General features: G+C 42.5%; 1 protein-coding gene across 3 annotated transcripts; it reads right to left on the bottom strand.

Annotated features, from left to right (window-relative positions):
- Positions 1-305: 305 nt before the first annotated feature.
- Positions 306-22182, bottom strand: LOC139545277 (T-box transcription factor TBX5-like). 3 transcript variants are annotated; one of them, XM_071352884.1, is made up of 9 exons: positions 22014-22182; positions 17604-17734; positions 16744-16838; positions 16169-16288; positions 14238-14385; positions 13481-13633; positions 9525-9616; positions 5565-5764; positions 306-3469 (listed from the first exon to the last, which is right to left on the bottom strand). In XM_071352884.1, the coding sequence occupies exons 2-9, from the start codon at positions 17724-17726 to the stop codon at positions 2937-2939; spliced, it is 1464 nt and encodes a 487-aa protein (XP_071208985.1). In that variant the 5' UTR covers positions 17727-17734; positions 22014-22182; the 3' UTR covers positions 306-2936. The 3 variants fall into 3 exon arrangements, with proteins under 3 accessions (XP_071208985.1, XP_071208984.1, XP_071208986.1); XM_071352883.1 differs by lacking the exon at positions 22014-22182 and adding an exon at positions 20058-20642; XM_071352885.1 differs by lacking the exon at positions 17604-17734.
- Between the last annotated feature and the right edge of the window lie 362 nt (positions 22183-22544).

The following is a 22544-nucleotide window of genomic DNA, read 5'->3' as shown; positions in this document are numbered from 1 at the left end:
CGCTGTGGTCCATGGCCAGCAGCACACTTTTAGAAAAAGTGTTCCAAAAGGTTTATTTGGCTGTCCCCAGCCAAATGGAACACAAAAGGGTTCTACCTGGAACCAAACATGGTTCTTCAAAGGGTTCTCTTATGGGGACAGCCAAAGAACCCTTTTAGGTTCTAGATAGTACATTTTTTTCTAAGAGTGTACTCCATGTAGAGTTGAGTAAGGACAGTCTTCTACAGTATGTTGAAGTGTATGCTGCATGTCTCTTCAGAAGGAACATAAACATGACAACAAAGTTATTCCAAATTCTCTTCAAATGTATTTATAAAGCCATTTATTCCAACCATGTTAAACATTGTCTCCATAAGGAAATGACAGGAGATAGAAAAAGCAAAAAAAAAAAAAACAACCTTCAATGAGAAACAAACAACTTGAACAATTCAACCAACTATGTGTCATTTCACCAACTTACAACAAAACCAGACAAAATCTCTATACCAATAAATACTATCAAAAATTACAATACAATAAAGCAAAAACACTTCCCAATTGATCACTTATTTCTCAACTCTTACACAGTCTCTCACACACCCAGAGGAATGACTCTCCCCCCAACACGTACTGTACAGAGGCTCCCAACTGATCCTCTGGGAATCAATAGTAACTATTCCCATGTTAGTGCAAATCCCCATCACCCAGTTCCAAATAATGCACCCACTGACTCATATGCAGCATGTTTTTGTTTATCTCATTGGCAAAACATTGTAGTGACCCCCCTCTTGAAGGCAGAGAGAACCTTTTTATGTTTTCAAGTTATTTTCCTGCAATTCTACACATTTTATTGCCATGGGATGGAGAGAAATGTTGCAATATTATAAGAAATGTAATGCCATTTTATTCGTTTTGTCACGGGGCTGAGAGAAAATTGTGCAGTTTACCGCAAATTTCCTGCTATTCTACACATTTTGCCATTGAGGTGGAGAGAAATTTTGCATGCAGCACATTTCCTGAAATTCTACACATTTTGCCATGACTTATGCCATGATAATATGAAATCTTAGTGAGAGTGACTCACAATATCAATGAGGACTCCCTGGAGGTCAGGGCCCCTGGGCACGTGCCCTTCATGCCCGGTCGGTAATTCGGCCATGATTACTACAAGTTTAGATATCTAGATAGACTAACTTACCAATCTAAAAAAGAAATGCTGACATGGGCTAATTGACCGATTTACACAACAAGAGGAATGATGCACAACCAAGGTTTGATTGGTCAGTTCGGGGTAATGGAGTGTTGTTTACCCAGTTCGGGAGTAAAGGACATGGCAGCTGTGACAGCAACATGATGATGAGATGTGTGAATACCAAAAATGCAATAGGATTGTGTACATGTCTTCTGCCCTGCGGCTGCCTCTAAACAAAACAACGTGTGTGTATGCAGGCACGTGCACAGCACAGGAGGCTGCTGAGGGAATGACGGCTCATAATAATGGCTGGAACGGAGAAAATGGAATGGCATCAAACACATGGAAATCATTTCTTTGATGTAATTGTTACTATTCCACTTATTCCACTCCAGCCATTACCATGAGCCCGTCCTCCCCAATTAAGGTACCAACAACCTCCTGTGGTGCACAGACAGAGCCCTAGGGGTGTTGGAGCACCTGCCCTTTGCCGTCCTTTGAAAAAAGTGCCCTTTTGATTAGTGTCGTCTCTTCGAACTTCCAAAGCAACACATTGTCCATCAAATTAGATAGTTTCTCATGAACTCATCAATCTTGAGGAAAGTCCCCTCCGTCGCCCTTTTGCCACTGTGAGTGCCCTGCTGCAATCCTCCTACTGGCATTATCTACCTACCGGTGCCGGGCGGGGAATTAGAAATGAATACTGCCAGTAGTGGGTTACTTTGGAGTTGCTAGCATGTGTTGTTTCACGGTCAGGGACATGGAAGGGGACATCTGCAGTTTGACTGTTTGTCAGTAGCAGAACAAATTTAAATCAGGTAAACACTAGTTAGCTTGTTTTGACAACATAACCATGCTAACTAGCTGATTCATAACCTACATTCTAGATGATCAGCTGATATAGCCCACCCCAGTAGTGGTTCTTTTAACTAACTCCCTGTCATATGTGGTTCTAGCTTTAATGCTCTACAATGTGTGATGAATGAGTGTTATTGCAGAGAATTAAGGCCTATGTAAAATAAATGGATACATTAGAATTTGGCTACAGGAGCAGTAGAAAACAATGAATGGATTTAAGTTCTATTTATTATTATTTTGGGGGGGTTATGTGTGTGTGTGTGTGTGTGTGTGTGTCACGTCTTACTCCCTGCAGCCTGGTTTAAACTAACTGTTTATCTCTCTTCTGCTCTGCCTGTGGCCTCTCAGCCGGCCACTCAGCCGACATTAACTCACAGCAGCCCTGACCTGAGCTGACACACACACACACACACACACACACACACACACACACACACACACACACACACACACACACACACACACACACACACACACACACACACACACACACACACACACACACACACACACACACACACACACCAACTGGAAACCACGGCCACAGAGACACAGTCTCACTTCTTCAGGGGACAGACAGGTAACATAGTGCATTATTAAAAACAGTCTCAGGGATGAAGTTCGGAACGTTGTAGTTGATGGTGTCATCTTCCTTCCTGTCCCTCCAGTTAGAGTGCTTATCCATCTGGTTCCGCTAACATCAGTTCCTTCCAGAGTGGTCCCAGACAGAGGGGGATGGTATTAAATGTAACACAAAGACGATCCAAGGCTCAATCCACAGCACAGGGAAAGACACAATTGGCAAATTAAATCTCTTCACACATCAAACGACACACCTCACATAAACACCTCACATAAATAGAACCCCCAGCCACCAGTCTGTCTTTCCCTTACACCTGTGGTCCAATCAGGTGGGCTCGCTCCACTCTGGGACCCCTCCCCTGATCTGTGTGTGTAGGGTGTGGTATTGGGTAGGAGACAGGGAGGTGGGGTAGCAGTGGTACTCTCTGAGGGGTGGGCTGGTGTGTTGGGTCTGGTAGGGGCACTGAGAGAGAGAGTCCTCCAGAGGAGGAGAGCCTTGGTGGGCTACTGAGCTCAGCTGAGAGCCCCGGGGACTGGAAGAGTAGGGCTGGTGGGGTAAGGTCATGTAGGGGTCAGTAGGGGTCATAGCAGGAGTCAAAGGGCAGCTGTAGGACCAGGATGTACAGCTGAGGTCATCCAGTCTGGGCTCAGATCCAGCAAACATACACGCCTGCCGCTGCCCCGCCTCTGACCTGTAGAGGGAGTCAGAGAGACCAGGGGGATGGGGATGGACAGCGAGAGGAAGAGGGGGAGGAGGGTAAGCAGATGGGTGATAGTAAGACTCAACATCGCTGGGAGAACTGTTGATGTAGGACTTCCTGTACTGGTGATGCTCTGTTGTAGGACAGGTATCATCTGCTGTAGAGAGAGAGAGCGAGAGAGAGCGAGAGCGAGAGCGAGAGCGAGAGAGAGAGAGAGAGAGAGAGAGAGAGAGAGAGAGAGAGAGAGAGAGAGAGAGAGAGAGAGGGTGTAAGATTGTGGAATACACTATGAAAGGAACAGCCCAGCAAGCACATTTGGTTCCTTGGAAGTTGTGGGAACGTACATTCTTGGTTCTGGTAACGAAGCCATAAAGTTTCCTGGCCGACGAAATGTAAAGTTTTTTTAAACGTTCTGAGAACGGAAGTGAAATTTTCTGCTGCTCTGGGAAAGTACATTTTTAGGTTGCAGGAAGGTTTGAGAGTGTTTTACTGTGGTTACCTGAAAATGTTCCTGGGAGGTTTTATTAACATTCTGAGAACGGAAATGATAGAGGTTTAGAATAACTTCCTGAAAACATTCACTGAATGTTTCAATAACAATGATAGCTTGCATTAATGGTTTTGAACTCAAAGCACAGATAGGACACATGGAGATTCATTTGCTTTGGCGAACACATGTATTTTTTATTGGGGCACGGCATCAGTGAGGTTCAAACCTATGATCTCCTGTTCTCTAACCATGGAATTAGTCCACTGCGCCACCAGGATGTAGCAAGCATGCCATGTTTTTGGAACTCATACAAAGCTGTTCAATTTAGCCCATTCAAACAGACCCTATTTCAAAGGAAACAAGCACTCATTAAGATCAGGTGTGGCCAATAAGTGGGCGTGACCACACACCTGAACACACTTAACAAGATGCTGAGACGGAATGTAAATGTTTTCTTCATGTTCTGAGAACATGACTTTAAATAGAACCATGAGGAAACCTGTAGTAAACATTATGCTGAAGTAGTGAAATTCCCAAAGGAGAACGTTGTTTCTTAACGTTCTCTGAACTATTTGAGACCAATCCCAATGTAAAAGCAGTTGGAGAACGTTCCTAGAACATTACCAAAAATGTAATTAAATGTAACCATGCTTGAACCTTTTCGAAATGTTCTGTTAAAGTAATGAAATACCAAGAAAATAAATTTACTTTGTCAAGATCCTTCAATGTGCTGAGAATATTCCAAAGTTAAGCAACTGTCCTGCACCACTCCTAGAACGTTGTGGGAAGGTTATATGCAAAATAACAACAGGACAACCAAGCTCCCATTAAGCTCTAAGAAACATATGGTTTTCAGAAAGCTATGTGCTAGCTGGGTGGTCTTCCACTAGCAACGACAATCATAGAAACAAAACATGCCAGACTCAAAGAGACATAAAAAACGAATCCAGTGTCTAGAGCAGGGGTGTCAAACTCATTTTACCATGGGGGCCGCATTCCATCTTCAACAAGGTCTGGAGGTCCGCAATGAAAATTGGTTATATTTCCTTGTCGTCAAAATGTGCTAAACATTTTCCTCTATCCATCGTTATTGGAATTTTTGATGCTCCCTGATCTGTCTTGCTTTCATTTAGGTTATTATTCAACAAGTTCTCAGTCTCACATCAGAATGAGACATTCATCCATGTTTGTCATTCAAATTTTTTGAGTTTGTTACAAAGTCAAATTTCGAAGTGTTTAAGGTTAAGTTTAGGCATTAACTCTGAATTTTTAGGGTTAGGGTGGAGTTTAAGCATTAACTCCAGATGGTTGAGGTAAGCGTTAAGGTTTGGGATACACTTAAAACCAAAATATTCAAAACAACTTTCTATCGCTGGACTTGAACTTACAGATGCTTACGCCCATTCGCTATCCCCATCCACAACAGCCTAGAAAACCAAACCTACTCGAAGGTAACAGCGCTCACTGTTGCCCCTAGTGGCCGGCTTCCACATCATCTCCCGACGTCCTCAGACATGGATGGACGTTGAATACAGACTTGTATAAAGGGTGATCTGGCTGGATTATTAGCAATCTGGACACAGTCAGGTGACATGATAATTTCTACACAGTTTTGATTTGGTTTTAGACATTTGAAAGTATATTGGAAAAAACAAAAAACGTATCTAAAATCTAAAAATAAATACTCAAACCACCCGTGGGCCGGATGTTTGACACCCCTGTTCTAGGGTGACAGTAGGCAGACAAATGCAGCGTTGCGTACCTTTCCTCTTGTTGCAGTGGTACACCTGCATGTGTTTGTGTGGGTCTGGTTGGGGGAGGGTGTAGGGGGTTGGAGGGGGGGTGAGGAGATCCTGGGTGGTGCTGCTCACCCCATTCTCACAGGTATAGGGGTGTGAACCCAACCCCCTCGGTTCCCCCCCAAACGGACTCACACTAGGACACACCCTCTGACACTCCTTACTGAGAGAGAGAGAGAGAGAGAGAGAGAGAGAGAGAGAGAGAGAGAGAGAGAGAGAGAGAGAGAGAGAGAGAGAGAGAGAGAGAGAGAGAGAGAGAGAGAGAGAGAGAGAGAGCGAGTCCAAGCACAGTAATTAGACAGGTCTCCAGTCACTGCAGATATATGAGTATATTTTAGGCCAAACCGTCTAATTAAGGTGAAAATATTGTCTGAGCTGCTTGCCAAGACATTACACAAGAATTTAGTTCAGCTTGTTCTTAAATGTACTGTATATTTCCATACTTGTGTCTACCCCTTCAGAATCAAACCACAGTATTTCTTTATTTTTGCACTCTCCCTCCCAGTTTCATCATTCTTGTTCTATTATAGACTTGCATTTTATGAAGTATTTACCTGCTGTACAGCAAATATTCACTCTGCAAAAAATACATATTTCATTATCTCTACTTGCTTTTCCTCCACTCTTTCTCCCTCTCGCTCTTTTTCACATCTACACTGGCCTCAGCTACCTCAGTGTTATGTAGGGGACAGTGGGCTGTCTCTCTACCTCTCATCCTACCGTGACACACACACAAATACACGCTCACGTATGCACACGCACACACACACACACACACACACACACACACACACACACACACACACACACACACACACACACACACACACACACACACACACACACACACACACACACACACACACACACACACACACACACACACACACACACTCTGCTGAGAGATAATATGCTTCTCTAAAAATAAACTCTCAGCCACATGCCACTTCAGATACTCTCCTGTTTCCCTCTTCTCTCACTCTAACACCACAGTCCATCCCCTTTCTTATTTCCTCCTTCCTTTCTCCTCACATAGAGCAGTACAGTGACTAATACAATACCTTTCCAGTCCTCCCTTCTCATCCTCTCTCCTCCTCTCCTCCTCTCCTCCTTTTCCTAATCTACAGTCTCTCTCTGAGAGGACATAGAACTCTAAACCCCTTAAACTGCTGACACAAAACAGACTGTCCCTTTCAAACGTCTGAGGCTCTGTACTCCAGTACCTTGGATTTGAAATTATACAATGACTCTGAGGTTAAAGTGTAGACTGTCAGCCTGAATTTGAGGGTATTTTCATTCATATCGGGTGAACTGTTTAGAAATTATAGCACTTTTTGTACATAGTTCCCCCACTTTTTTGGTTACTACATGATTCCATATGTGTTATTTCATGGTTTTGATGTCTTCACTATTATTCTGCAATATATAAAATAGTAAAAATATAGAAAAACCCTTGAATGAGTGGGTGTATCCAAACTTTTGACCGGTACTGTATATCATACCCCCCCTCGAAAATGCTAACCTTCCCTGTTATTGTAATGGTGAGAGGTTAGCATGTCTTGGGAGTATGATACTTGTGCGTCTGTAACTTTCTCACGCATCATTATTTAATTTTCAGTTAGGACTATCCGTAATCATGGTCGCATCCACAATATGGGACCACCCAACTAAATACTAAACTTTTGACTACTTTATTAATACACATACAAGTTAGCTTGTCCCCTAAACTGGGGGAATATGTACAGAAAGTGCTGTAATTTCTAAAGGGTTCACCCAATATGAATGAAAAAACACTCAAATGAAAACTGTCAGTCTACACTTTAACATCGTAGTCATTGTATTATTTTAAAAAATGTGTCACTGTCCCAATACTTTTGGAGCTCACTGTATATGCTCCAATGTGATCTGGCCCGCACCAACCCCAGCAGGACAGCTCTGGGGTCCTTCCACCCCACATCTCACGTTTCCTGGTCTTCCACACTGCCATTTTTGCCTGCCCCAACAAGTAGTTTACTAGTCAGTCCCTTCGCCTGTTGGCTACGCTACAGTGGCTTTGGAAGGTATTCAGACCGCTTGACTTTTTCCACATTTTGTTACGTTACAGCCTTATTCTAAAATGGATTAAATTGTTTTCTCCCCTCATCAATCTACACACAATAGCCCACAATGACAAAGCAAAAACTGGTTTTTAGAAGTGTATATCATATTTACATAACTATTCAGACCCTTTACTGAGTAATTCAAGCACCTATGGCACCAATTACAGCCTTGAGTCTTCTTGGGTATGACGCTACAAGCTTGGCACACCTGTATTTGGGGAGTTTCTCCCATTCTTCTCTGCAGATCCTCTCAAGCTCTGTTAGGTTGGGTGGGGAGTGTTGCTGCAGGTCTTTCCAGAGGTCTCTCCAGAGATGTTCGATCGGGTTCAAGTCCGGACTCTGGCTGGGCCACTCAAGGACATTCAGAGATTTATCCCGAAGCCACTCCTGCTTTGTTTTGGCTGTGTGCTTAGGGTCGTTGTCCTGTTGAACCTTCGCCCCAGTCTGAGGTCCTGAGCACTCTGCAGCAGGTTTTCATCAAGGATCTCTCTGTGCTTTGCTCCGTTCATCTTTGCCTCAATCCTGACTAGTCTCTGAGTCCCTGCCGCTGAAAAACAACCCCACAGCATGATGCTGCCACCACCATGCTTCCCCGTGGGATTGTGCCAGGTTTCCTTCAGACGTGATGCTTGGCATTCAGGCCAAAGAGTACAATCTTCATTTCATCAGACCAGAGAATCTTGTTTCTCGTGATCTGAGAGTCTTTAGGTGCCTTTTAGCAAACTGCAAGCGAGCTGTCATGTGACTTTTACTGAGGAGTGGCTTCGGTCTGGCCACTCTACCATAAAGGCCTGATTGGTGGAGTGCTGCAGAGATGGTTGTCCTTCTGGAAGGTTCTCCCAACTCCACAGAGGAACTCTAGAGCTCTGTCAGAGTGACCATCAGGTTCTTGGTCACCTCCCTGACCAAGGCCCTTCTCCCCCGATTGCTCAGTTTGGCCGGGCGGCCAGCTCTAGGAAGAGTCTTGGTGGTTACAAACATCTTCCATTTAAGGATGATGGAGGCCACTGTGTTCTTGGGGACCTTCAATGCTGCACACATTTTTTGGTGCCCTTCCCCAGATTTGTGCCTCGACACAATCCTGTCTCGGAGCTCTACAGACAATTCCTTTGACCTCATGGGTTGGTTTTATCTCTGGCATGCACTGTCAACTGTGGGACCTTTATATAGACAGGTGTGTGCCTTTCCAAATCATGTCCAATCAATTTAATTTACTACAAGTGGACTACAATCAAGTTGTAGAAACATCTCAAGGATAATCAATGGAAACAGGATGCACCTGAGCTTAATTTCGAGTCTCATAGCAGAGGGTCTGAATACTTATGTAAATAAGGTATTTCATTTGGATTTAAAAAATATATATATATATATTTCTAAAAACTTGTTTTCGCTTTTTCATTTTGGGGGTATTGTATGTAGATTGCTGAGGATTAAAAAAATATATATATATTTTAGAATAAGGCTGTAACATAACAAAATGTGGAAAAAGGGGTCTTAATACTTTCTGAAGGCAATGTATACCCAGGCCTGGCCAACGTATAGTACAGGTCCAGAGTCAGCCCAAACCCTAGGCCTGTACACCACCCACCCAGGACAGAAAACACCCCTACCAGTCTGGAACAAGAAAATAACAGATGCTCAACTGTCTCCTCTTCCCCACAGAATCCTCTACTGTAGATCACTAGAGAGAGAGAGAGAGAGAGAGAGAGAGAGAGAGAGAGAGAGAGAGAGAGAGAGAGAGAGAGAGAGAGAGAGAGAGAGAGAGAGAGAGAGAGAGAGAGAGAGAGAGAGAGAGAGAGAGAGAGAGAGAGAGGCTGTACTCACCCCTGTATCTTAGCCATGCGGTGCAGCTCCATGTCATCACTGCCTCTGAAGCCCTTAGCGAACGGGTTGTTCTCTATCTTCAGCTGGGTGATCTGACAGGGACACAACACACTGCCTTAGATCACTTAACACCCAGCCCAGTCCTGTGTTATACTGTATCCTACTGATCCATAAGGAATGTTGGATCTGGACCTGAACAGGGGTGGATTTGGGAACTCTGGATAGCAACATGAACATTTCACAGAACCACATTCTTAGAAAGGAAAGGTGCTATATAGAACCTAAAAGGGTTATTTGACTATCCCCATAGGACAACCCTTTGAATAATATTTTTTGGTTCCTATAAGGACCCTTTTGGGTTCAATGTAGAACCCTTTCCACGGAGGGTTCTACATGGAACCCAAAAGGGTTCTATCTGGAACCCAAAAGAGATCTACCTGGAACCCAAACATGGAACCCATGTTCTGACAGAATACATTTTTTAACCAGCAGAAGATCCCAGTGTAAACTGCTTCCCTAAACAGTCGCCAGGTTTAAATACATCAAGCCAAATATACTGGTTCTTGGAACATTTGGAGTGAAAAATATTTATTTTCACTGTCAACGTCACAATGGGGTTGGTTTGTGTTTTTCTTGTTAAGCACGGGATGTATTTATCACAATACACGTGGGCCTTTACTATGGAGCTATAATCAATGCCAACAGAAGTGTAATTTGAATCAAAGAAAGTTGAATTTCTGTTCAGAAATGTTATTTGAATTCAATAGTTTAAAATGTTGTATTGCAAAAATATAATTATTGAACGCATACATTGAATTTGTATTGCATGTCTTTGTGTGTGTGCCTGCATGACAGAGAGAGAGAACTTATGTGAGTGTAATGTTTACTGTCCATTTTTATTGTTTATTTCCCTTTTGTATATTATCTACTTCACTTGCTTTGGCAACGTTAACATACAGTTGAAGTCGGAAGTTTACATACACCTTAAGTGTAGTTTACATACACATTTAAACTCAGTTTTTCATAATTCCTGACATGTAATTCTAGGTCAGTTAGGATCACTACTTTATTTTAAGAATGTGAAATGTCAGAATAATAGTAGAGAGAATGTGTAACGGCTTTCGTTGGTGGAAGGAGAGGAGGACCAAAATGCAGCGTGGTACGTATCCATAATATACTTTTAATGAGAATGAATACAAAATATAAAAAGAACAAGAGAAACAAAATGAAAACCGAAACAGTCCCGAATGGTGAAAACACTAAAACGGAAAACAACTACCCACAACCCATAGTGGGAAAACAGGCTACCTAAGTATGATTCTCAATCAGAGACAACGATCGACACCTGCCTCTGATTGAGAACCATACTAGGCTAAACACATACAAATATAACGACTAGAACAAAACATAGAAAAACAACATAGAATGCCCACCCCAACTCACGCCCTGACCAAACTAAAATAAAGACATAAAAAAGGAACTAAGGTCAGAACGTGACAGAATGATTTATTTCAGCTTTTATTTCTTTCATCACATTCCCAGTGGGTCAGAAGTTTACATACACTTAATTAGTATTTGGTAGCATTGCCTTTACATTGTTTAACTTGGGTCAAACGTTTCGGGTAGCCTTCCACAAGCTTCCCACAATAAGTTGGGTGAATTTTGGCCCATTCCTCCTGACAGAGCTGCTGTAACTGAGTCAGGTTTGTAGGCCTCTTTCTCACACAACCTTTTTCAGTTCTGCCCACAAATGTTCTATTGGATTGAGGTCAGGGCTTTGTGATGGCCACTCCAATACCTTGACTTTGTTGTCCTTGAGCCATTTTGCCACAACTTTGGAAGTATGCTTGAGGTTATTGTCCATTTGGAAGACCCATTTGTGACCAAACTTTAACTTCCTGACTGATGTCTTGAGATGTTGCTTCAATATCTCCACATAATTTTCCTCCCTCATGATGCCATCTATTTTGTGAAGTGCACCAGTCCCTCCTGCAGCAAAGCACCCCCACAACATGATGCTGCCACCCCCGTGCTTCACGGTTGGGATGGTGTTCTTCGGCTTGCAAGACTCACCCTTTTTCCTCCAAACATGACGATGGTCATTATGGCCAAACAGTTCTATTTTTGCTTCATCAGACCAGAGGACATTTCTCCAAATAGTACGATCTTTGTCCCCATGTGTCACGTTCCTGACCTGTTTTCCTTTTTCTTGTATTTATTTAGTTGGTCAGGGCGTGAGTTGGGTGGGTTTGTCTATGTGGCATCCTATGTTGGGATGTTTGTGTCCGGCCGGGTATGATTCTCAATCAGAGACAGCTGTCAATCGTTGTCCCTGATTGAGAATCATACTTAGGCAGCCTGGGTTTCACTTGTGTTTTGTGGGTGTTTGTCTTCCGTGTAGTCGTTGTGCCACACGGGACTGTTTGTCGGTTTTCTATTTGTTATTTTGTTTCGTTATAGTGTTCAGTTCGATGCTAATAAATTATGGACACTAACCACTCCGCGTATTGGTCCGATCCTTCTCGCCTCTCCTCATCCGAGGAGGAGGCATTAGACAGCCGTTACACCATGTGCAGTTACAAACCATAGTCTGGCTTTTTTTATGGCGGTTTTTAGAGCAGTGGCTTCTTCCTTGCTGAGTGGCCTTTCAGGTTATGTCGATATAGGACTCGTTTTACTGTGGATATAGATACTTTTGTACCTGTTTCCTCCAGCATCTTCACAAGGTCCTTTGCTGTTGTTCTGGGATAGATTTGCACTTTTTGCACCAAAATACGTTAATCTCTAGGAGACAGAATGCATCTCCTTCCTGAGTGGTATGACGCTGCGTGGTCCCGTGGTGTTTATACTTGCGTACTATTGTTTGTACAGATGAACGTTGTACCTTCAGGCATTTGGCTGATTTCTTTTGATTTTCCCATGATGTCAAGCAAAGAGGCACTGAGTTTTAAGGTAGGCCTTGAAATACATCCACAGGTACACCTCCAATTGACTCAAATTATGTCAATTAGCCTATCAGAAGCTTCTAAAGCCATGACACCATTTTCTGGAATTTTCGAAGCTGTTTAAAGGCACAGTCAACTTAGTGTATGTAAACTTCTGAGCCACTGGAATTGTGATACAGTGAATTCCAACCTAAGTGTATGTAAACTTCCGACTTCAACTGTATGTTTCCCATGCCAATAAAGCCCATTGAATGAGAGAGAGAGAGAGAGAGAGAGAGAGAGAGAGAGAGAGAGAGAGAGAGAGAGAGAGAGAGAGAGAGAGAGAGAGAGAGAGAGAGAGAGAGAGAGAGAGAGAGAGAGAGAGAGAGAGAGAGAGAGAGAGAGAGAGAGAGAGAGAGAGAGAGAGAGAGAGAGAGAGAGAGAGAGAGAGAGAGAGAGAGGAGAGAGAGAGAAGGAGAGGAGAGAGAGAGGAGAGAGAGAGATGAGAGGAGAGAGAGAGAGAGCAGGAGAGAGAGAGAGAGAGAGAGAGAGAGAGAGAGAGAGAGAGAGAGAGAGAGAGAGAGAGAGAGAGAGAGAGAGAGAGAGAGAGAGAGAGAGAGAGAGAGAGAGAGAGAGAGAGAGAGAGAGAGAGAGAGAAAGAGAGAGAGAGAGAGAGAGAGAGAGAGAGAGAGCTCTCTGGTGCTGGAACCATAACAGACATGATCAAAGGAAAGGAACAGGTCAGAACTGCCCTGTGAAGTGTACACACTGTTATCAAACTTGACATGTTGAATTGAGAACAGTGACCCTGGGGAATAATGCACTGATTCACATGGAAAAAAAGATACACCCATAAGACAACTCTGGCCTGCTTTAGCTGCAACTCATTTAAATAATCTGCACAACAGGACCTGGATAATTCAATTGTATCTATGACAAAATAATCCAGAAATATCTGACCAAATAAGATGAACAAAAATGTGACTTTGTTAACTAAATAATAATGACTTTGTCTTTTCAGTGTTTCAGTACCTTGTGGTTCTGGTATGATGTCACGGCGATGAATGAGGTCTCTGAGAACATGTGCGTGCAGAAGGCTGTGTTCTTGGAACCAAACCCATTGTGTTCATCTGCTTTGACGATGTGGAGGCGGGGTTGGTATTTATGCATTGAGTTTAATATAATCTGCAATACAGCAAAAACAGAGACATACAGTAAACAGTAAAACACTGAATGCTGTAGCGCCATCCCACTTATAGAATGATATTCAATAGGGCCACAAAATTGCCCTTCTGTCTACTCTGGACCCATGCTAAATTGTTAATTTCCAGATGTGTCTCTTTTTGTACCAATTTACTGGGTGTATCTTTGTTGTGGTCCCTCTCTAGCGTGTGTGTGTGTGTGTGTGTGTGTGTGTGTGTGTGTGTGTGTGTGTGTGTGTGTGTGTGTGTGTGTGTGTGTGTGTGTGTGTGTGTGTGTGTGTGTGTGTGTGTGTGTGTGTGTGTGTGTGTGTGTGTGTGTGTGTTCGTTGAGAGACCTAATCCTAATTGATGTGATAGTCCCACCAGGCATGGGTACGAGGCATGAGCTAATGGCCCTGAACGTCATTAACATCATTATTGTGGTTACCGCTGTTTTATCAGCAGCGCTATCCATCCTCACACACACACACACACACACACACACACACACACACACACACACACACACACACACACACACACACACACACACACACACACACACACACACACACACACACACAGGTAGAGAGAAGTAAAGGACTGACGTGTCCAAAGGGGTCCAGGTGGTTGTTAGTGAGTTTGAGTTTCTGGAAGGAGACAAGCTGGCGTGTCCAGTGGCTCCCAGTGGCTGGAGAGTCAGGGTGGACGTACAACCTCCCTGGCATGGCCGGCTCTGCCTTCCCCGAAACAGACCTGACACACACACACACACACACACACACACACACACACACACACACACACACACACACACACACACACACACACACACACACACACACACACACACACACACACACACACACACACACACACACACACACACACACACACACACACACTGAATTCACACGTCGACAACTCAACCAAATATCAATTAGAATTGGACGCTGATGTGCATGTCAGATGGCCCTGCTTTGACCCAGCCCTGCCCTTTTCTGCCGCCACGCCACTCGTACTGTATGTCTCTCTCTCTCTCTCTCTCTCTCTCTCTCTCTCTCTCTCTCTCTCTCTCTCTCTCACACACACTCTCTCCACACACACACACACACAGTCTGGCCATGCTCTATACTGTCACACTGGCACAGGAGACACACAGATCTGATGTGCCTCTGGCTGTATCTATTATTATCTATTCTTATTATTAGACCAACATCCTCCTCACATTTAAACTGCTTTCAACATGAAGAGAGACACAGCTGGCCCCCATCAGTGACATCAGGATATGTTAATACCAATCCAGGTGTTAATCAGAGCGATGGATGACGTACAGGCAAATCACAACCATGTGAGCATGAAAGTTGTTTCCAAAAATGATCATCCTTGTAGGACAATAAACTAATCTGATCTATTTCAAACAGGCAAAATGTTCTGGTTCACATTAAATACAATAGACTATGACGTGTGTGCGTGTTGTTGTCGGTGTGTATGATTAAGTTGGAATCTGTCTGAGAAGAATGCCTCCAACTGGCCACAACTGGACCGAGCTGGAAAACATGTTCACTGAAGTTATTTCACGTCTGTCAAATGGTACAGGGAAATGACAGAGCACCACGGATATTTACAAACAAAGAACCTCCCTTAGAGGGAGATCTACCCACGCACAACAGCGTTCACATTAGACATTAACATAGGTCCTTGTCCTAAACATGACTGAAAATGGGCCATCTGCCTCCCATTGGGCCAGTGGGATCAGCTGAATGAAGCGTCTTTTAGGGTGCCACAGGGCATCATCACGTGACCAGGGAGAGGATGACAGCCTCACGCAGCACAAGTGGGTTTAGATCTCCCCTGCAGCCTCATGCTGGTGTGGACCTCAGAGAGACCCGGTCTTTAATCTGCCCGCCACATGAACCCATGGTACTGAGACTGAACCGGTGGTCAGGGACAGGGGGAGTGGCGCGCGGCCAGCAGGCAAACACAGGGAAATAGGCCACAGGGCACGGGGCACGGGGTAGGACTAGAACATCACTGCAGCATTTTAGTAGGGCACTGTGTTATATATTTCTCTCTCTGTGATGTTAAAATACAGCATATAGCATTTTATCATGGGCGGCAGGTAGCCTAGCAGTTAAAAATGATGGGCCAGTAAGCGAAAGATTGCTGATTTGAATCCCAGAGCTGACTAGGTGAAAAATCTGTTGAGCACGTCACTTCATCCTAATTGCTCCTGTAAATCGTTCTGGATCAGAGTTTCTGCTAAATGACTCAAATGTAAATGTTATCAGCATAGTGTTATTGGGATGAAATCTCTAATAGGAGAGATAGATATAAGCTTTGCTCCTGGTTTTCTGATACTTTGAAGCTTGAAACTTGACTATGGGTTATTGGGTGTGTTGAGTCAGTTATAGGCTACTAAACCCATTTCAAGTATTTATTCCATCAGCTTATGAGATAAACATTAGTCTACATTTAACACAAACAATACACATCAAGTAGGCTATTTAAATATGCAAAGATGTGATATGAAGCTTGCCATTTATTATCAGCGAACTTGTAGCGGTGGTCATCTGCTGGCACGATATCCATGAGGAGAATATACTTGCTTTTAGGGTTGAGGCCCGTCACCTTCACCTTGTAGCAGGGGAACATCCGCCTGGTGAGACAGGAAAACCACCGACCGTAAGGAACATAGCAAAAAAATGCAATATCCGTAGGCCTATCACTGAGGCATAACAACCATCGCTGCAGTTGTGAGCAAAAACCGAAACAAAACATACTTGTGATAATTATAGGCTAAATAAAAATGTTAGGCTACAAACATTAATCACAAAAATGTGACTAAATATTTGAAGGTTTAACAGGTCTATAGGCCTAGTAGATTCGTTTTTATATTTTCCTAAATGCTCCTTGGTAATTACCATATAGCCTAAACCAAAGTAAAAAGAGAGAAACGATATGTTTGTAAGTTTATAGGGACACGATTTTCATTCTCAATCTCACTTAATACAAAAATACATTCAGAAAAGAATAGGCTACTTTTACTTTTTCAAAGCATTCAGCACTGATGTTTGAAGAAAAAAATGAAGAGATTAAGACAGGCAATTTTACCTTCCCGCCTTAGTGATGATCATCTCCGTTCCAACCTCGTGGAATTTATCCCACAGTTCCCGCTCTTGCATGTATACTTTTATTCCATCCATTCCCTGAGAACAGAGAGAACAGAGGAGATAATAAATATATTAAACATTTAAACCAAAGACCCACTCCCTCCGCCATGAATGTCCTACCAATAGGTCTACACAAACTTGTTATTTGAACATTGTAAAAACAATAAATAAATAAAATAAAAATATGTTGGCCTGTAATGCCTGCCCATTTACATTGTATTTCATCTTAATGAGACTAGGTCGTATTATTGGAACAGGTTTACTTTACATTAATAACAATAACTAGTGTAAGACTATGTATTACATACATAGGCCTACACTGTTAAACAGGCTACTGAAGGTTTCACATTTATCCGTCAACAACGATATTTTAACGGAGTTTGACAGAGATTTGACCAGAGAGAAGCAGTCAGTCAGTGTTGCTCTGGGCATGTTCTTGGTAACCAACCGACAGTTTAGAAACCAAATCTAGGTCATATTCAGCTCCTGCATTCCTAAAACGGACTGTTTGTTTCTGCTTTGACATGACATGGACTCCTACCTAGCTGACTTTAGTTATTATATTGGGGGAATAAGCTAATCGTTTAAATTAGTGGCCTAGGCCTATATTATTCTGTGAAAAAAAACAGGTATCTCTAATAGGCTAAAACACCGTAGATTATTAGCCTAATAATTATATTATTTTTGGAATTTTTCGGTGCATGCAAAAATCGTCATCACCCACAATTTAAAAATAAATGGAAGTGCATCGTTTTTATGTTTAGAACAATTAAACACACGCGCACACACGCGGTTAGTTACCTGCTGTGTGCACGTTGTCTGCGGTGAAGGTGGCGAGCTCAGGGAGCGAGTATGATTCTCCGGTTTGTTCTCTTTCGGTGAGTCCTTGTCGGTGTCCACGTGCTCTTGGATGGCGTTAGCCATGACACTACCTGACACGGAAGGACACACGGACGGGATAGACGCAACACACACACACTATTATCTGATATTATATTATCAGTCAATACTTTACTATTAGCCAATTAGACCTACTACAGAGACCATCATTCCATATTCCATTAAGCTAATAGCCAAAGGAGATAGGCCTATATGGACGCTGTATTTTCAGAATCATCGGCCTAGGCCTATACTGTACACTGTGTGTAGAAAACAATAAGAACACCCCCCCAATCACCACCACACTTTTTGCCCTCAGAACAGCCTCAATTCATCAGGGCATGGACTCTACAAGTGTAGAGTGTCGAAAGCGTTCCACAGGGATGCGGGCCCATGTTGACTCCAATGCTTCCCATAGTTGTGCCAAGTTGGCTGGATGTTCTTTGGGTGGTGGACCGTTCTTGATACACACGCGAAACTGTTGGGCGTGAAAAACCCAGCAGCGTTGCAGTTCTTGATACAAACGAGTAGCACCTACCATACCCCATTCAAAGGCACTTAAATCTTTTGTCTTGCCCATTCACCCTCTGAATGACACGCACACACAATCCATTTCTCAATTGGCTTAAATATCCTTCTGTAACCTGTCTCCTCCCCTTCATCTACACTGAAGTGGACTTAACAAGTGACATCAATAAGGGAAAACAGCTTTCACCTATTCACCTGGTCAGTGTCTATGTCACGGAAAGAGACAGTGTTCTTAATGTTTTGTACACTCAGTGTATATCCGGATTTAATTATATGCTTAGTTTATCATCCAAATGAAAAGCGTTCACTAAAGCGTGCATTATAGGCTACATTGAAACGTTGCAAAATAAAGCAAATATGGTTTCCACTAATATATTAAGATGTTGACTTTAGAGCTGATAATATTGACTTGAATTCGATGTGCAGCTCAGTCTCATTTCACAGAAAATATGCCAAAATAATAATGCAATTCAAACTAAAAATATACTACCAAATAATCTGTTTTATGCATTTTGAAACACGTAAAGAAACATGCTCATGCACAAATGGTCTAGATAATCAAATGAAACAAATTAAGAAATCAAATATCAGTAGGCTAAGACTTTGTGACAAACTATTATTAGGCTATATTGAAAATAATTTCATGATTATGTCACATGGTGGGCATATTAACAACGTAATAATAACAACAATAATAATATCAACAATAACAACAACAATAATAATCATCACCATCATCATCATAATCATAATCATAATCTAATAACAGTCTAATAATGAATAATGTAGTTTATGCATACATGAATTTAGGCCTATAAATAATGTATCAATAATAACCTAAGAATAACACTATTTTAGGCTACTAGAAATCAAATATGTTATTAGTAAGCTATACAATGATATGATGCTATAAACTGTGAAAGATCAGGGCACATTGGTAAAAAAAAAGATTGTTTTCGATATATTATTGACTATAACATTTCTAGTGACGCTAAAGGCTCTTTCAATCTGCAAAACTGAAGCGTTACATATACGCGATAGAAATGTAAAGGTCATTTCCAATGGAGCCGAAATATGCAGCGTTTACCGTGAATGCAGTCTCCGCTGAATCAGGAACATTGACTTTAAATTTCAATCATGCTGTAAAACTGAATTTACGCGATGAGACTGAATAGAGCCCAAAATCTAAACAGTGTTTCTAGATGACCGATGAGAGATCCAGTTTGACTTATTGTAGGTAAAATCCCAGACTGCACATGAATATCTCTCACTGAACAGCATCCGAGTTGAAATATATATGCTATGTGTGGTAGCCTACTTATTTTTCTGTGTATTTTTGTACTGTCAAATAATGTGGCCAAATCAGCTACTTCTATTTAAAGTAGCCTATTTGATAGTATTTTCAAATAACATCCTATAAATAGCCGAAACTATTTACAAATACTTGTTTCCAAAAACACATGATTTCAAATACCCATAGGACCAAACTGGGTTCAAATGCATATAGTATTTAAATATTTGTGTTTAAAATTTAACTTTGTGTATTTGAGTATTTTCACATGCCAATATTTTCCAAGTGTATTTCCAAATAGGCCTACATTCCAACATTAAACTACTTTTATTTTCAAAATAAAAAATATCCAAATACTTAGCCTACTTCGAAATGACTTTGAAGTAATGGAAATCCCTACGTTAAATAGTATTTGAACGCAGGTCTGCACTATACATCAACTCTGGACAGGAACGTCATGGAGTCCGCGTCTAAAGCCAAGCTGCTGAGACTAAACAACACATTCATACTCAAACACTTCTCAAACACTCCCTACTCTTTGGGTGTAGGCCGCCTACCTTATGCGCTGTTCTGTTTCGTCCCTGGAGAACACAGTTCAACGGTCATCCTGGTGTGTGTGTGTGTTAAATCAGTGTCCCGAGTCGCTGTGTGACCTATATCCGAAATTCAACGGTCATCCTGGTGTGTGTGTGTGTGTGTGTGTGTGTGTGTGTGTGTGTGTGTGTGTGTGTGTGTGTGTGTGTGTGTGTGTGTGTGTGTGTGTGTGTGTGTGTGTGTGTGTGTGTGTGTGTGTGTGTGTGTGTGTGTGTGTGTGTGTGTGTTAAATCCGTGTCCAGAGTCGCTGTGTTACCTATATCCGAAATTCCCACAGGCCCACACTCATGCACTTAAGTAACCGAATTAATTAGAACACTCTGTGAGCAGACCTCCGTCAGTAACGCAATATACCGTGGATATCATACTGGACGAAGGTTATATACGTCTTAGTATTTTAAAACTGGATTGTAGCCTATGTCTGGACAAACTTTCCTACAATGTCTGACTCTGACTGTTGTCGCAGCCAGCCTGGTCGACCCTCAAGAGACCCCCGTGTTCCCGCCTTCCCTCCTCCTCTCTCTCTCTCTCCGTGCAGGGGAGCTCTCAGTTTGTCCCTCAAATCAGCAATGATAAGCTTTAAGGAAATCCCTTCGTTTTTCAGCCCCACCCCCATCATACCCCCCCATAGCCTATACTCCTCCAATTCTCTCTGACAACCGCAAGTGTTCCCATATTTAGGATGCCCTAAATATCAGGAGTCAAATCGATCAAAGTAGGCCTATCACAACTATCAATTTATCAGTCACTGAAAGATTGGATCATAAGATGTCTCTCTCTCTCTCTCTCGCTCGCTCTCTCTCTCTCTCTCTCACACACACACACACACACACACACACACACACACACACACACACACACACACACACACACACACACACACACACACACACACACACAACACACACACACACACACACACACACACAATGAGAGAGAGATAGAAAACATGTGTAAATGGGGGGGTCGTCGTTTTATCAGGATTTGGTTTGGTTTAATAGCATGAAAGTAGACTACCTAATCCCTATTGAAGAGAGGAGCAACAATAAATAAATACACGAATGCATTCTCAGAATATAAATAGCTAGGCTAGCCTAGACATGTATATTATCTCATAGGCTACCATCCCCCAAAGCAATTTGGTGCAGTGAGCGCGAATATGTCTGGATTACTGACAATCGAGATAATCAACCGGTTGCGCGCATTACCGTGCAGCTCTAGACCAGAGTCAACCGGAGTTGAAAGTTGAAGGGGTCAGCGCGAGGTAAACTGGCGTTCGTTTGGACTCGGCTCTCTCCGGTTGGCGAAATGAATTTGACTCTGATTTCCATGAAATAATCCATCCGCAATCACACACACTGAAATAGTCTGTCAGGGCTACATTGCAGATGTAGTCTATTATAATAGCCAAATTGTGTTAAATTATAGACCTGCGCATTATGCGTTGGTGTAAGAAGTTGTCTTTGTGTAGGCCTAAATAATTATAGCATATAGGCTATTTTATATACTTTTCTCACATTTTCTTGGCTTCGACTCATAGGCTACCGATAATGACGCCATATCCTTGACATTCTTCTTTGATATTAGTTCATGTTCTTCAAAACGGTCATTTTTGACGGTAATAAACTCATTATTACAAGTTTCCCACCAGAATTTGGGCTGTTATATATGCAGTGTCCCGCGCGCCCTAACGCGCAAGTTTCCCTTCAACCTAACAATTATTTTCTCAAGTGATAGCCTAGCAGATCATTTAATAATAGTCCTATATTAATAGTCTTATATTATATGCTTTCATAAATATATGCTAAGTAGGATAGATCTCTATTTTTATCACAAATAAAAAGACAAACGGCTATAGCCTGTAGGCCATGCACCTCTCCAAAACAGACCAGGTTATTTCAACAATTGTTGTGTCTTACCGTGTTCAGATGTCAGTTCAGCGCTGGGACATTTATAGTCTATTGACTCTATTCGGTCTGTAGACTACTAGTCTGTCAACAGTCCTCGACGGTCTCATATGAAGCAGTCCATACGTCTGTGCGTTGGGGCATTCATATAGATAATGTGCTGTCATGGAGTGGCATTAGGATTGTGGCTGTTGTGGAGTGGAGATGGTGTGAGTTGGGGGGATGCTCTGATAACGGTTTCCGTCGCCACGTACACCACACACGTAACCGCGCTCACACGACTGACCCCCCGCGGACCCGCACGGTTTGGTTACACTGTTAATGATCAGAGATGGGGCTATATAGTAAACATTAGGCCTAGTCTACTGCTACCAATCTGTGGTATTATAAGCATTTCAACTGCCAGAGAAATGGATGGAAATGACCGATGGACACATATCAACCTGCTATTGATAACTAGGCGATGTGAGGGTGTTTTGCGAATATCAGACAACGACTGTTTCTAAACTTCATGTGCAGCGGAACGCTCTCCTCTCTCCTCTC

This window comes from Salvelinus alpinus, chromosome 19 (genome assembly GCF_045679555.1).
Source record: "Salvelinus alpinus chromosome 19, SLU_Salpinus.1, whole genome shotgun sequence".
NCBI lineage: Eukaryota > Metazoa > Chordata > Actinopteri > Salmoniformes > Salmonidae > Salvelinus > Salvelinus alpinus.
This window is presented reverse-complemented; position numbering and strand designations above follow the sequence as displayed.